General features: G+C 42.1%; 1 protein-coding gene across 17 annotated transcripts in view; it reads left to right on the top strand.

Moving 5' to 3' along the window:
* The window catches only part of TSPAN4 (tetraspanin 4), a 457,483-nt gene that overhangs the window by 428,939 nt on the left and 13,177 nt on the right, over nt 1-15,367 (top strand). For all 17 annotated transcript variants that reach the window (XM_074585644.1, XM_074585632.1, XM_074585638.1 and 14 more), the window contains one exon: nt 14,160-14,261. In XM_074585644.1, coding sequence (XP_074441745.1) covers nt 14,160-14,261 — 102 coding nt within the window. The remainder of the gene's footprint in view (nt 1-14,159; nt 14,262-15,367) is intronic.

Consider the following 15,367-nt stretch of genomic DNA (forward strand, 5'->3'; position numbering starts at 1 on the left):
ACCTGAAGAATGCAATTAGGCTGCTTTTTAACTTTGCCACTCTATTTAGTTTATCCAAGAGTGTTAGTCATGTGAAGTAAGGCATGCTTCTTGGCGATTGGCTTTTTCTTGTAGGTCTTCTCTAAAATCTTTTCAAATTTCCAGTAGATTTCTGAAAACATGGATATCAATTCTGCAGTGTAGAGAGAATGATACAACTCAGTCTTTATACAGCTCATGTTGAATATACCCATGACTCTGTTTCCTCCGAAAGTTGGAAGTGTTGCCCTCAGACCATGTCCATCTGCATTCCCTTGTTCCTTCCACAGATTTCCTGCTTTACAGAATATTGTTTCCAGTCTTGTAGTGTGTCTTTGTTCCTAAACGTCTGTTCTGGTATTTGGCTGGATAAGCTGTGAGGCTCTGTAACGAAGCAGGCCAAGTGATATCAGCAGATTATTTAATGTGCAGCAAGTTTTGTGTGTTACCTATAAAATTTCATCAGCAGTGATTTTTATACTTCCTTCCCTAGCAATGAGAAAAATACCTAATAATCCAAATAGCTTTGGGTCAAGAGAACCTACTAAACCCCCCGGTTTTTAATAATGTTACTTATTTGTAAATTTTCCTTTTTAAAATACATTCAGTGTGGCTGCACTGACTTTTCTTTCTCTTATGCCCCCATAAACCTTGAACCTGACAGCAAATTTCAGTCAAATTTCAGAGCTCTTCAGAGTTGTCAAAAGCAGTAAGTTTAGATAGGTGGAGAGACCCAGATGAACGCCCCATGGAGAAAAAGGTCTCAGAGCTAGCTCAACCAGTATTATTAGACATTAGAGAATCTAAAGGGGTTGAGAGGGAGAAGACAGTTTTCAGCTTCAAGAAGAGACGTGGGATCAGTTCTTCTCTTTGGCAAAAAGTCAATCTTTTAATTAGGAAAGCGGGGCTCGTTTTGAAAGGCAGAAGCACAAGCAATAAATACAAAACAAAAGGAGCATCCTCAAAGGTGTTCTTGAGACCACTGTCATATGTGAAAGGTTAACTCTACCTTTCACTTTGGTTTCTGCTCCTCTCTGAGGGATAACTCACCCTTCTGACAGAGACTGTTCCTGAATAAACTAGATCATCACTGACAGTTGCTCAGTCTCCCTGGATTACTTCCAGGACCTTGATGCCATTTCTAGAAGGGGCGCTTGCATACGGTGGAAACTTGTTTCAGGTCCTTAGCTCAAACACTACCTTTTTGAAACAACAGCGACTCTTCTAGAAGGTTTGTATATTGGGTAAAGTCAATCACATGAATGCAGAGTAGGTGGAAACCACAACCAAAATTTAATAAATAAATAAATAAGTAAGTAAATAGACAAGTGGTTTTGTTCCTGACAGAAAACTTTTATGACTTGAGGTTTTTTGGAAGGGAGAGAAGGGAGATGGATTAGCATAGCAGGTTGGTAAGAGGATACAGCCCATACCGTAGGCCTGTACTGACTATGGGGAGCGGGTTGAGCTGTAATTGATTCACAATAAGCTTCAGATGGTTTGCACATTTTTAAAGGCAGTTCTGGATACTAGTTACATGTTTGAGCCAAGCTGGTATTACTGTAGTTTGACGTCAGAGGCAAACCAGAGGTGTTTGGAGACTGTCCAAACTAACCTTTACAAATGTGTCAGTGACCTCTAGGTGGCTGGCAGTCGATTAAGTCAAGGTGAAATTATCTAGTAGAGACAAGCCCTTTAAAGATCTTGATTAAGATGCAGCTTATGCGTAGAACTGATTAAAAGTGATTGCCATCTGAAAGCGGTGGTGGTGTGGCCAGCAGTTATTTGATTGAGTCTGGATTGTTGTAGACAGTTCTGTATAAACTTTTAGATGTGACCTTTTTCAGTTCTTGTGAGGGAGGCAGGCTGAGAGGCATCAATTCTGCAAATTCCCTTCCTTGTTCCTAAACAGTGGCTCCTTTAGATTTGGAATGGGACTGCATCTGTCACAACATGGGCATCCCCTTTCACTGGGGCGTCTGCTTACCTGTAGTCCAGCTACATGTGGTATGTAACCTTCAAATGCTTACTAGCATCTTGGTTTTTATAGGGTTGGGTGAGGGTAGCTCAAACCATAATCTCTGTTGGGTCCTTTGCTGCTCACAAGAACATTATGTGCATTTTTTATGCTGGCTTTTGTTGACTTTTCCAGTTGGCACTCCTGAGTATCCTTTCCTGTCATTCAGGACCACCAGGTAGTTGAGGAACTGAGACTCTTGGTCTCTCCTGATTACACAAACTGACGGTGGGGAGTGGATGGCCACAGATACCTGGATATACAGGCTGTGCATCACCATTTACATGATGATGCAATTACAAAAGAAGCTGGCATGTGCCTTCGGTGGTTTGAAACACTGCATCTGCCACAGATCGGCAGTGCTGATGCTGTCCTCTACTGCTCACCCCGATGGGGTCTGGAAGGGGAGCCAAACCACTTGCCATTATGCAGCTGGGATGTACATGTATCATGTTCTGGGGTATAGGAGGGCTCCCCAGGTAGCAGCAGTTTGAGGTGAACCTTTCTTCAAGATTGCCAGTTTCTCCTTTCATCGAGCTTTGCTGCCATTTCGGAGGGTATCTGCTGTTCATTTGGTAAATACCACTTTTTATGTGAAAAAACGGCATATATAATTCTGTTCTGTATGGAAATATTGCTGTTCTCCAGCACCTCGCTCAGTGAAGGTACTGCCACTTATCTCTGTCTAACATATGGGGAAACAACCAAGTTTCCTTCTCCATTCAACCAGTATTACTTCCAATGAGAAATGTGGCTTTTTTCTGACATTATTAGAAGCAGAGAGGGTGGTTGGAAACTTGCATTTTGTGCTATATAAGTGTGACTGGCAGTTTGTTTATTTGCTTGTGTTCTGTTATTATGGAAAGCAATCTCCATGTAGTTTATTCATTTGCAGTGACTGAGTCCCAAATCATTCCATTCACGATAAAAACTGTTTTCGATGAAGTTCAGTGAAGAGCTGCAATTGTTTGTTTCATTAAAACAAGGGAGACATTTAATAGCAGTTATTCACTTCTGTTGCTTTTGTTACCTACTAGCTTTGCAAGGCATTTTATTTAGCAGTTTATAATATCTCCACAGAAAAGCTTACTTGAGGATTAAAAACAGCAGTTCCAGTTGCTGAAGGTCAGAACTCCCAGGGTGTCAGAGATGATGTTTTGGAGAGGGAATGGTTTACAAGCTTGCATGTACCCTAATAGAAACATGGTTTTGAGCCACTGGTACACCATGTGACAAAGCCAACTTACTAGAAATGTCAGCAACCCCATTGGTTTTGGTGGAGATGGGCAGGTTTCTTCTAACTGAGGAGATGGCATTTAGCATAACCTGTGATTCTTGCAAGTACACATGTCTATGTGATTGGAACAAAATAATGTATTTTCTAGGAAGAAATTGTAGGTAAAGAGATAATTACCTTCTCTGGTGTTTAGCCAGGAGGATATCGAGAACCTTCAAAATAAAGCCAGGCAACTTTTCCAGTGGTCTTGCTAAGTTTCTGTAAAGTAGCCAGAGGTTCCTCCAAAGCCCTCTGTCTCTCTCCTGGAGCTACAGATTGTGCTGCCCCCTCTCTCTCCAGGGGCACATTCTGTACTTCTCCCACGTTCAGGCTGAGCAGAGATCACCTCACAGTAGGCATAGAGCTCGCTGTAGTGAGTCTGGCTTCGCCTGCTGGTCTCTTCTCTCCAGGGACAATGGGTAGTTCTCCTCACAGCATTATTTCTCTAAAATGAGTTCATTTCAGAGAAAGCGTATCTTAAGAATAATAAAGCAGGCTGTGTGCAAATCTCACTTTCCCCTAAGGATTAACGTTCCCTGGATCTAGGAAGACACAGCTTCTTCAATCCTATTCCACAGAATTGCTCTTTGCAGACAAGTTTCTCCAGGCAGAGTAACAGATTTTAACCCTTCGGTGGGCTGGTTTGCTTTGGTTTGGGTTTTAATGGGTCTTTTAGTTCCAGCACAGAGAAAGGCCGCTTATGAGCACACATTTGTTCCCCCTTGTTTTAAGAAATCAGGAAAATTTCTTCCCCTTCTTCCCCTTCTTCCCCTTGTTTTAAGAAATCAGGAAAATTTCTTCCCCTGAGGACACAGCCCTCTCCCTCACTTGCTTTACAGCTTGCCCGGGTTGCTACTAGTTGCTGGTGGAGCTGACAGCACTGTGTTCAGCAGAGCAGCTCTGCCACCAAGAGGTGGCAATGCCAATGCTGTGATTAACCATGGGGAGCTTGTGTGCCTTTCCCATGGCCCCCAGAAAGGTTCAGGTGCCACCAAAGACCTGATCTAGTTAGGGTGTAATTGTTTTGACGCTCACAGTGGAAAAATTATGTACTTTGGCTTATATTTTTGTACCGAAGCTGTGAATTTAAGAGGAAATGAAATTATTTGGATAACTGGATTTGCAGAGAGACCACACTTTACATGCTTTGTGGGACTCATTCATCTTCTCTTACCACAGTGGGAGCGTAGGGTATGGTTTGCCTTTGCTATCCCTCCTCCCCTGGTATTTTAGTAGTGCTCTCTTTTATTTGAAAGCTCTCTCATTCACCTTTAAACTAAGTAAATGAGTATTGTAAATAATTGAAGCAAAGGTTGATCCTGTGGGAGGGCGGCAGCAAATGGCTTAGTGGGCAAGTGGCCAAGTCCTTCATCTCTGTGAGTAAACTGCTGGCTTCCCCTTGCCCAGCTCACAGCATCTGCGAAGGAGTCTGTGTCCAATGTCACTGTTCTGCCTAATATATAATCACACAATGGTCATTAGTCGCTACAAGGAAAGTGGCTTGTCTCCCTGCTTTGATTTGCCTCTGCACATCCTGAAGCCTGTGTGGCAGCTAATTGGATCTCAAGCTCTATTGACATGTGCATCCCTAGGTGGTTGGGGTTTTTTTGCCTTTTTCTTTTTTTTTTTTGTCTGTATAGATGGAGATAACAGGTTGTTAGCACTTGAAACACAAATGCAACCCACCTTTCATGTCTCTTGGCAAACAAAGGCTCAACAGCATGTATCGTGTTAATTAGCATCCTTCCCAATTTTCTTATCTGTGGTTATACTGATGTTTGTTGAGGACAAATGAAAGTGATTATATTAAAAAAAAAAAAAGGCAAAGGGGCTGAATACAGATATCCTGGGAATATTCTCAACATAAGCATACGTTTTGAAAGAATGAGCATTTCCCTTTTCTGCTGGCCTGGATTCAGTGTACATGGGATTTCAATACATGAGCGTAGCTCAGAGGCGTCTTTACACCCTGGCACAGGAGCGGTCCCGTAGCCACTAGAGATCAAGGCAAAATTACCATTTACTGGGACATGCAGGAAAGGAATGACTCTTACGGGACCAAGTCTGGGGAAAGACGATTCGGGTGAGTAGGAGGGTGGCACAGGAAAGAGCCGAGGGCTTTGAGGAATGGTTGTGAGATCTGTGGGACACAAGGCTGATGTGTGAAGAGAGAGGAGCATTGCTGAGAGCAGCAGTTGGTGAGGTACATAACTGGGATACATAACTGGAGAAAGGGGAGAGAAGCTCGTTTGTGTGAGTCATCTTTGGAGCAAGTATATGGAGAAAACCTACGACAAAGGGAGTTTCATTCTGGAAAAGAAATGGCAATGTTAGGTTACAGTGGTACCCAACTTTGCTGGTGTCACTGCTGTTGAGGATGTTACTATCATTTTTTCCCAACCAGCTTAATAATCTGAAAAAGAGCTTACTTATATGTAAACAAAAGGTTCCATCAGCATAAGATGTATCCTGAATGCTGTGTAAATAATTAGGTATGTCACAAAAAATATGCACTTCAGTGTTCACTCACCTGAAATTCCTCCAACATGCTGGTGAGGTTTTTGTCACTCAAAATGCATGATGCCCACGAAGAGTTGACTTAATAGCCTGGTAATTAATTCACAGTGTCAGCCTTTTGTGTATGTAATTGATTTGATTTACCTGCCTAGTTTTACCCAGCACTTTCCCCATGTTTGCTGCAGCATTCAAACTCCTTCGAAACAAGAAGCAGGAAGCCAAGAATTCACGTCTAAAGTTTTTATTCCTAGCTCCACTAAAAAGAAGCAAGAATTGAGTTTTTTTAAGCAGGTCTAGGACTATCTCGTTGGGAAGTGCCCAGGCACAGTGTGCCATACAAGACAGAGAGCTGGACATATGCATCCTCTTAAATAAGTGGTCAGCTGTGCTATTGGCTTCATTCTGTATGCAAGCAAAGGATGCGGCATAGCTGCACCGTAACATTTGGAGCCTGTATCTCTCAGCTAGTTATGATGTACTTTATTTAAACAAGCTTGGGGACTTGATGCACAAGTTACTCAGCTGTTGCTGTGCATAAGAACAGACTAGGTGGCAGTGGCCTCTCTGGCTACAGAAAAGCATACTTCCTCCTTTTAGCAGCAAGGATAGGAAGCTAAACATTCACTTTATATGGAACAATATATGCCTCTCCCTTGGACTTTAAAGGAATCGTTGGGACAAAATCAGGTGCAGTTTGCTGAAAACATTTGAATTTTCTCTTGCATGAAAAACTTTGAGTTGCAGAGCGTAGTGACTTGTCATACTTGTGATCTCTTGTTTAAAATAAAGCAGCATTAAAGCTGCTGTGGGGATTCATTGGCATTTAAATAGTATGAATAGTATGGGAATGTTTCAGTGCCTCCTTTCTTGCAGCCTCAGCTGTCTGCCGCGTCAGGGGCCTCAGTGCTGCTTTTGAGCACAAGCAGGTGCTTGTGGGTGGAGGACAGTGAGTGAGACTGCAATTAATTGTATGTACAAACCATGGATGCAGGAAAAACTGATTTGAAGAACCCAAGTTCTTTGACTTTCTTATTAGCTTTTTGTTATAAAAACCATTGTGACTTCTTGGTTCTTGTCAGACCACATAGTGGGAGACTCTTTCTCTTATGATTTCACCAGCTGCCTGCTCCAGGCCAATGCAAGATGTACTTGTCCTTCCTTTTGCTTCCTGATGAACCTCAGTTTTACCTTCTCAGTGCCAGAAGGGCTACTGACCCTCTCAGGTTAGTAACTCCATGCCTTCTCTCAGATTCTGTAAAGGACTTCATGTCCCACGTTGGTTTTGGTATTCAAATACCTACTCCAAATTATATTATTAATTTTATGGCAGGTTATGTCTGTTTAACAAATAGCAAACTGAAACACAAGAGAAACAGTGACTTTTCAAGACTACATAGGAAGCCTATGGCACAGCCGAAAGGTCTCACCTCAGTTGACCCAAGCCAGCATGCTTCAGAAATGTTCATTCTTCTTCCCGCTCCCAGGCCGTTTCCTATGGTCTTCTGTTCCTGTAGTCTCCGCTTTTCCTCTGAAGTTACACAGCCAGTGCCAGTGCATCTCTATTGGTATCAAACACTGCTAGAGCCAATAAGCATTTCAAGTAACTTACCGAAGTTCGGAAGAGCCATAAAATGTTTAACTCCTGATGTAGGCTTTTGCAGTCAAACTAGGAAAAGAGAATTCACCAAGCAAGTGGTTTGCTGTGTTTAAGAAAATGATTACAACAAAATGTTAAGTCCTGGTGTTGTTTCATATCTGGGGAGGAAGAATGAATCCCACAGAGCTGAGCAGAGCATCCTGGAGATGCTGACAAGAAATTAGTATATTGTCCCTTAACTGCCAGACTTCAGCAAGATTCAGGCAATGTCTCTTACTAAAATCTTACAAGATTTCTGTTTATAGGCAGGTGGTATAAGGAAGATTTCATTGGTGAGGAGAGCAAGTATTGCTCTCAGCTTCTTATAGACAGGCTTGGGGACATCTCATTTAAAACAAGCCTTACCTGTTGGTACAATCAATCTCATCTTTTCTTAGCAGGCAAGAGGGCTCCCACAAATGACCTTATAGATTAGGCACTTTCTGTTTACATTCGATTTCCCGCTCCCTGCTATTTGTAGAGAATGATTATCAAGGCATTTAATTAAAAGTTTTGCCCGGTGGGAAACTATTGGATATTTTTTCATTTCCTTACAGCCTCTTCTGTTCTGGTGGAGAGGCAGAGAGGTAGGTGGGAACAATCACCAGAAAGGTCAAGAATATTTACTTACCTATATTGAAACGCTGCTTTCAGCAAAGCTTCTCAGCTTTGTCCAGTTTAGGGGCGTTGTTGGGTGGATTTTTTGTTCGTGGTGTGGTAGGGAAGCACTGACGCTTGAAATGAAACGTCTCCATTTACCTGCAGGTTAGAAAGCTGGAGACACTGCTGGCATCCTCTGGCCTTTGCCTAAAGGCTGTGCCAGAATCTAAGTGACATCTCACGCTGCCAGCAAATTGAAAAGGAGTTAATAAGGATCTCCGCAAGAGCCTTCTTTTGGCCTTTCTTCCAGAGAGGATTACAGCAAAGCCACCTTCCCTCTCAGCGTACTGGAACAATGGAAGGACTTTGGCTCTTCAGTATTGGTAGAGTTTCAGTTTAATCAAAGTCTTGCATCATATTAGCTGTAAATATTGACAATACCCGTGTTCTGCACAGATAGCAGCTTTCTTGTTTGCCCAAGAAGTTTTGCTCCAAAGCATTTCCTCCTCCTTACCAGCGGCAAAATTACAGGACAGGGCTTCTCAGGGAGTAGTACTTGTCTTACGTTTCATGCCTTAACTGTAAGTAGATAAACTCCAAAGCCTTTCATATAGACAGAGAGTGAGAGATCTGTCAAACCATCCCCAGGAACAGAGGCGGCTACTGCAGTCCCCCATCTGTAATACAGGGATGGAAATAATTACGAGCCTGGCTGGGTTTTTGCAGCGCAGAATGTTTATGTAGTGCTTTTAGTGTGCCTGTGTCTGTGCTAAGCAGGGTTTTTGTGGTTGCCGCTGTTTCACAGTTTTTATCTCAGCCTCAATTATTCCTAGGTTGTCTTATTCAAGGAGGCAAGGTGGAGTCTGACAGCTCTTGGTCCTCTTGAAAGATGCTCGCTTCTGCAGCTGGGCTTGTCAGCCAGCCACAATTCTGCTTGAAGGCTCCGGATTTCAGAAGCAACAAGGGGACAAAGCTGACAGTAAAACAAGACTTACATGTAAATTGCTACAGTTTAAGTAGCTGTCTCAAGGGAATACAGATTAAGAAGGAACCACTTTTTAATTTGGCCTGAATTTATACGCAGGCTTAAGTACGATTTTTTTTTTTTAAGGGATGTTTTGTCACAGTTGTAATTTAGATGAGGCTCAGATAGATCCCTGCCCATTCTCTCACTCTGCATCAGCTGCTTCCAGCCACTTTTCCTGACCTCTGTGGCAGTTTGTCTCCAGTCCTGCTGCATCTCTTGTAGCTTTCTCTTCTCTAGTTCGAATACTGAGTTTCCTTCATTGCCTGAAACTCTCTGCATGACTTGTCTACCTTAGAGTAGTATATGTTTTTGAGAAAGCCTTTTTATAGGACAATGAGAGATTTAAGAGCCAAATTAGGGCGTAAAGGAACTAAGTGAGAAAGTTGCAGTGGGAACAGGATCTTACCTTAAAGTGGTAGTAAGATACATGCTCCACTCTAAGAAGTGGTTCTCTTGCAGTCGTGGATTGTAGTGGATTACCACGCTATGCAACAGGATGCATTTAACTTATCTTAGTAGAAACACCACTGAAATCTGATGGCACTGATAAGCATAAGCAAGCCTCCAATGTGGCTGAAGCCAGAAGTCATAGGAATTGACATGGATGGGGTGCCAGCTTGAGGCTTACTCCTCTCATCTGTTGACCCATGAATCCCAAGGAGGAAAAGAATTTCCTGCTGCTTCCCTTCCAGATTGGTGAAAGGTTCTTACTCTTTCTTCTAAGAAATCTCTGGTAGTACACATGACTAAAAATAGGCATCTCATTTAGAGTAACGGTTTGCCTGCTGAGAGCTTTTATTACGCTTCATTGTGCTCCTTCACCAGATAGAGTTGTGCTTTGTGAAGGGCCTGGCTTGCGTATGGGAGAATGCAGCAGATTCAAATTGCAGAATATTTAATATAGTACTTAGTGTCCCTGTTCTGCGATAGACATTTTGCCTGGCTGAGGAGTGGTAGCAGAGAGACAAACAAGAAGCTGACAGATTGGTGAATGCAGGGTGGGATCATTTGTCAGGAGACGTGATGAATCACTGTGGCACAGCATTTCATTTTCAGAAAGATCATTTTGTGAAAAACTCAAATTGAAGGCAGAGGAGACAGCTGGGGGTGTTTTGTGAGTTTTCATTTAAATCAAATATACAATTAGAATAAAGGCATATTGAAAAGTTCCTGCTATTCTAAAAATATTTTGAGGAAGAAACAAAATTGAGGTTAGAAGGAAACAGAACGACCTGGAGGAGCATTTGCCAGCTATGCTCCACAGATAGGTGCTGAGTTTTACGTACCCCTCTCTGGTCAAAGCCAGTAGGAATCATATGTCTAGCGCTTCAAGCAGGGCTTCAATTAGGGGAAAAAATATCCATCTTTTAACCTTGTACACAGGTTATTCAAGCAGAGGTCGATGTGCTTTTAATAGGACTGCACGTAGACACTGAACTCCTCGCAGCCTGAATGAGAGAAGTGGTCATGTTTCACATCATCTGTGCTCTTAGAAGTCCAAGGCTACTTCTGCATCAAGGCTGATTATTCATGCAAGATAACACATTAATAAAAAAGGCTGTATGTAACTCTCTAGAAATAGGGGAGACACAGACAGTGGGGGACTTCATGCTGTACCTCAGCTGCAGGCACAAGTGACAGGAGACCGAAGGCCGATGCCCGCTTCCCCTTTCTCCTGGTGCCAAAGGGCTACAGACTCAGTCATGCTGTACAAGGTTATTTGTAGGGGATGATGAAGACCTTTTTGACCCTAGCGTAAGCAAAAAGGAGACCGTGAATGCTTTAAGGAGTAGCTCTGTGAAAAAGATGTTTTAAAATAGCTGCTTTTCAGAGAATAGCACTCGTTGGTGCATTTACAGCACACTTGGTTAGAAGATCAGTTAGAAACTTTAGTAAAGGAGAGCAGTCTAAAACCTGACATTTACAATCACTCAAATAAATATAAAGCTCTGTGTGTGTGTGTATATGTATAAAATTCTGTGAGATTTCCAGATACCTTCCCATGTCAGTAGACATGAAATAAAAGAGTAAAGAAAGCTGGAGATACTGTTTCACGGCATGCGTATGTCTCTTTCAGATTTGCAACCTGCATAGAGATGCAGGAGATCCCACATGGTGTGGGACTATAAAAGCTTATATCTTCTTCCAAGCAAGATTCAAACAGGCACATTTTTTTTAAACCAACAAATAGTAATGGGTCACACAGTGTGCAAGACTTAATGTTGAGGGACTTGACGTTGAGGCTTTTTGAAATACTAGTGAGAGCACTGGTCATGCAGTGTTTTCTTGAGTAATACTCTGCTGTTTATTCAGATCCTGAAATATGGAAGTCTGTTGCCAGTTGTGTTCCCAGTATAAAGGTCTTGCACTCTTTGTGCATGGAAAAGTGGTTAATTTTATAAGGAAGAGAGGACTTGCTTTTCATTTTGCCTCAGCAGGTTGCTTGCTAGTGCGTCTTCTGCAGGTAAAAGAAAGAGCAGGAATGCTTGGTGAGAAAATCTCCTTGAGACCATGTGTAGTAACAAAATGTTGCTCGTGATCTTGAAATACTTTACAAATGTTGATCATAAGTTATTAAATTATTATTATTATTGATGTCAAACAGGAAATGAAGATTGCATTAACAAGGGCAGCCTGTGAGCCCTGGTGAAAGGGATTACCATGCTGAGCCACTGCATTGGTTTGCAAAGCAAAATCTGAGTGAGGACATGCAAGCTTTGCAATTTGCATCCTTTTGGTAGCATGGCATTTGCCCTTCAGATAAGCATCACTGTTTCATTTGACGTTATCTCTCTTGTTCCAGATTAGTGGTGATACGAACTGCAGGCTGATGCATAGCTCTCTCACTTTACAGGGCAGATTTCCTCAGATGTGATAAATTAATGTTCCAAACAGACCTTTCCTTTCATCTTCAAGGCAACAGATCTAGTTTTCTGTCCCCACCTGCCCTCAGCTATGCTGCTCCTCTCCACCTCTGTCCCATTCTGAATAAGAATTAGTTTTTCAGCAATGAATTTACCTCATCATCTCTGTAAGGCACTAACTAAATTTCAAAGCCTCTCTCAGACTACCAGCACAACCGTGCCCTTCCATCCTAGCTGATGGCTCTGCTCCAGACCACAGCAGGTCTGTTTGAGACACAGGAAGCTGAGGGTTAGTGAAGAGCTGAAAAACAGTTCAATCTAATTCTTAAATGAATGCTAGGAATCCCACGCACATATAAATTTTTCATTTATTGCCTGTAATTTTCTCAGCTAATTCCAAATTTAATAATAACTTTCAGCTTTGGTTTTCTCTTCTAATTAACGTACCAGTGACTATGTATAATCTCTGTGTAAAGTCAAAAGCAGCTTACACGGTAATTACAGTGGGAGCGCAGCACCTACTGTTCAAGATAGTCATCCACAAGAAAGTGCTTGTGGGACAGCTAAGGCGTTGAGATTAAGTTGTACATCTTTCTTGGACTGCCCCAAAGCTGTGTTATTAGTGGCTCAGCCCGATGGTGGCAAACATTTGGGAAGGAAACAGAAGAAGCGGAGAGACCAAGCTCAACCCTTTGCACATACAGCAGAGATTTCTTGGACATGATGAACTTCTGAGGTCATAGTTTCTCATGGAGTCATATTGTTTAGTAACTTTACATTTACCCCATGATAATTATGATGTAGTCGGTTGAAAATTCCTCTTTTACACTGTGGAAGATGCTTTCCTTCCACTTTCCCCCCCTGCCCAGGAGCAAATGAAAACACTTATGACTGAATAAAGCAGAAGGAAAACCCAAGTGTATGGTAGAAGCAGAATATCTTTGTTCCCTCTGTTAACTGAAAATTAGCATTGGTTACTTCATTTTAGACCCTTCTCAGCTGGAATGACTAATGTCAGAGGGGCAATCACTAGAGAACACACCATGTCTGTCTCTTGTCCGGTATGGAAGAGACCGTCCCCATGAAACAAGTTGTGAATTTCATTTTGGTTTTCTTTTTGACTGCTGTGGCAGAAAGATCTCAAAGTGGCACTGTATTTTGCAGTCAGATTTATAGCAGACTGATGGAGAAGAAAATGGGACAGGTCTGCTCGCCCTTCTTGCTGTACCTCTGATGTCGAACAGACCACTGACATTGACAAGCACCCCGGGAAGCGGGGCGTGTACGGGCATATTTGAGCAGCACTATCCAGTGCTTTTCATTTACAACAGAAAAACCATGAAAATCCATTTATTATTTACTTCCTTTTTTGTGTTTGCTTGATTCTGTAGAAATGTGTATGTATGGTTGGGCTGTGAGAGGCACTTACAATCATTTTGGATACTAGCTGGTGGTGACCGGTGGATCCAACAATAGCCTGCTTTCCCAGCAGAGACTCTCAACAAGAAAGTACCATCTTCAATTGCAAAAGCCTCTAAAGCAGAACTTTGTACTTTCATTAAATGAACAAAAATGCATTTATTTAAGAGCAGCTCCATTTAGTAAGTAAATTCTTAAATCCTGTCTGTCTTGATAGGACAGGATATTTGGATAGCCCATCCCCTGCTGCTTCAATACAACCATGTCCATCCTGCTGCAAGAGGCGGGGTATCTTAGCCAATCTAATAAACACAATTCAGAGCATCAGTACAATGTTAATGCCACCGTTGTTCTTCCAGGAAACACGTGGAAGATGCTGAGGGGTACTTGGTCGCAATTAAAGACATTAAGCTAAAAGGAAATGCTGTGGTATGTTTCGTATATAGGTCGCATTTGCAAAAAAAAAAAAAAAAGAATGATTCAACTGAATCCAATCTCTCTCTAGTACTTTGGTGGTTAGTTTAGAAGGGAAAAGATGTTCTGGAGGTCTGTGACGGAAAATATGAACATTAACTGAGAACAGGAACTCCCCATGTTCTTCACAAAATGCAGATACCTGTAATAGATACCAGTCTACTGGAGAAAGGCTTTGGGCAACGTCAGTTAACTTTTTATTCATTTCAGTATAGGACTGTTGTTAAATGTCTCCCTGCTCTGTGCACTTTGATTCTGAAATGTGGTACTAAGCAAATTTTGAGGTTTTTGTCTTTTGTTGTTGGTTTTAGATTGACAAGTACGCTCAGCGGGATCTGAAGAAAGGGCTTCATTTGTATGGGACCGATGGAAATATTGGCCTAACTAATGCATGGAGCATCATTCAAACAGATGTAAGTCTCAGCTTTTCTTTCCCTTTCTCTTTACCCTCAGGGTTCTGTAACAGCACGTTCTGGGTGTGAACCTAATCAAACCTCCAGATCCCAAGCCAACCTCTTCCTCCCACCCAGTCAGTACATTAGCAACTAAACTCTCTAGTTTTTGTAACAAATGGTATTTTCTCCTTTGTCCAGGGTGGCTTATGTCTTTTAAAAATTCATGTTGTGTTGACACCTAAATATCATATAGTTCTGCGCTGTGTGGAGAGTGAAGGAGATGGTCAGACAGGAAACAAGCAGTACCTTCTCTTTAAAGTCAAAGGGACAGCTTTTGTTGGAATGAAGAGCCGTAGCGTAATAACAAAGAACCACTTCAATACCTTTTCATTTCTGTCCTGTCTCCTTTCATTGCCATTGTTGTTTTCCACTAACGTGGTCAAAATGGAAACTGGCCATGGTGTTTACAACCTCCTTCTACAGTCAGTATGTTTTTCCCAGCAGAATTCAATCATCCTCTATCACAGATGGGCTGGGAGTGGTTTTTGCTATGTTGCCGCCACTGTTGCATCTTTCTGATTCTCTGACAGCATTCTGCCAGTGTTTGTCTCATAAGGGACTAGTGAACACTGTAGCTGGCTTCCTCCTTTTGTCCTTGTCTGGCTTGCTGAGGAAACACCGTCACTAACAGTTCAGGTTTATTAGCTCTGTCCTTCTCTTTTCATATTCAGTTCGGTCAGTTCTCTTGGGGGTGATCTTTCTGATACGATTTTCTCTGCAACTTGAATGAGGAAAAGTGCTCCAATTTTTCTTCTGCTTTAGAAAGAAGGACTTGTACTGCCTTGACTTCACTCAAAATATCTTGCGTAGCTTTCTCAAATTCTCCTCTCCAGAGGTGCTAGCGTGGAACAGACAGGCAGGGCTTTAGTATTGCCTTGGCCAAAAATGTCTTAAATTGGCCAAAGACGATAACCTCTCACAATGCTTCCAAGATTATCTGAAATATTCGAGATGATGGATGGGCTACCTACCATGTTCTGATACGATAAGCCTGCTCATTTACCCTTTACTTCCTCTGTTGGCATTTGGGCTGAAATCCCAAATATCTTTCAGTCTGGCAGTGT

Source organism: Larus michahellis, chromosome 4, assembly GCF_964199755.1.
Source record: "Larus michahellis chromosome 4, bLarMic1.1, whole genome shotgun sequence".
NCBI lineage: Eukaryota > Metazoa > Chordata > Aves > Charadriiformes > Laridae > Larus > Larus michahellis.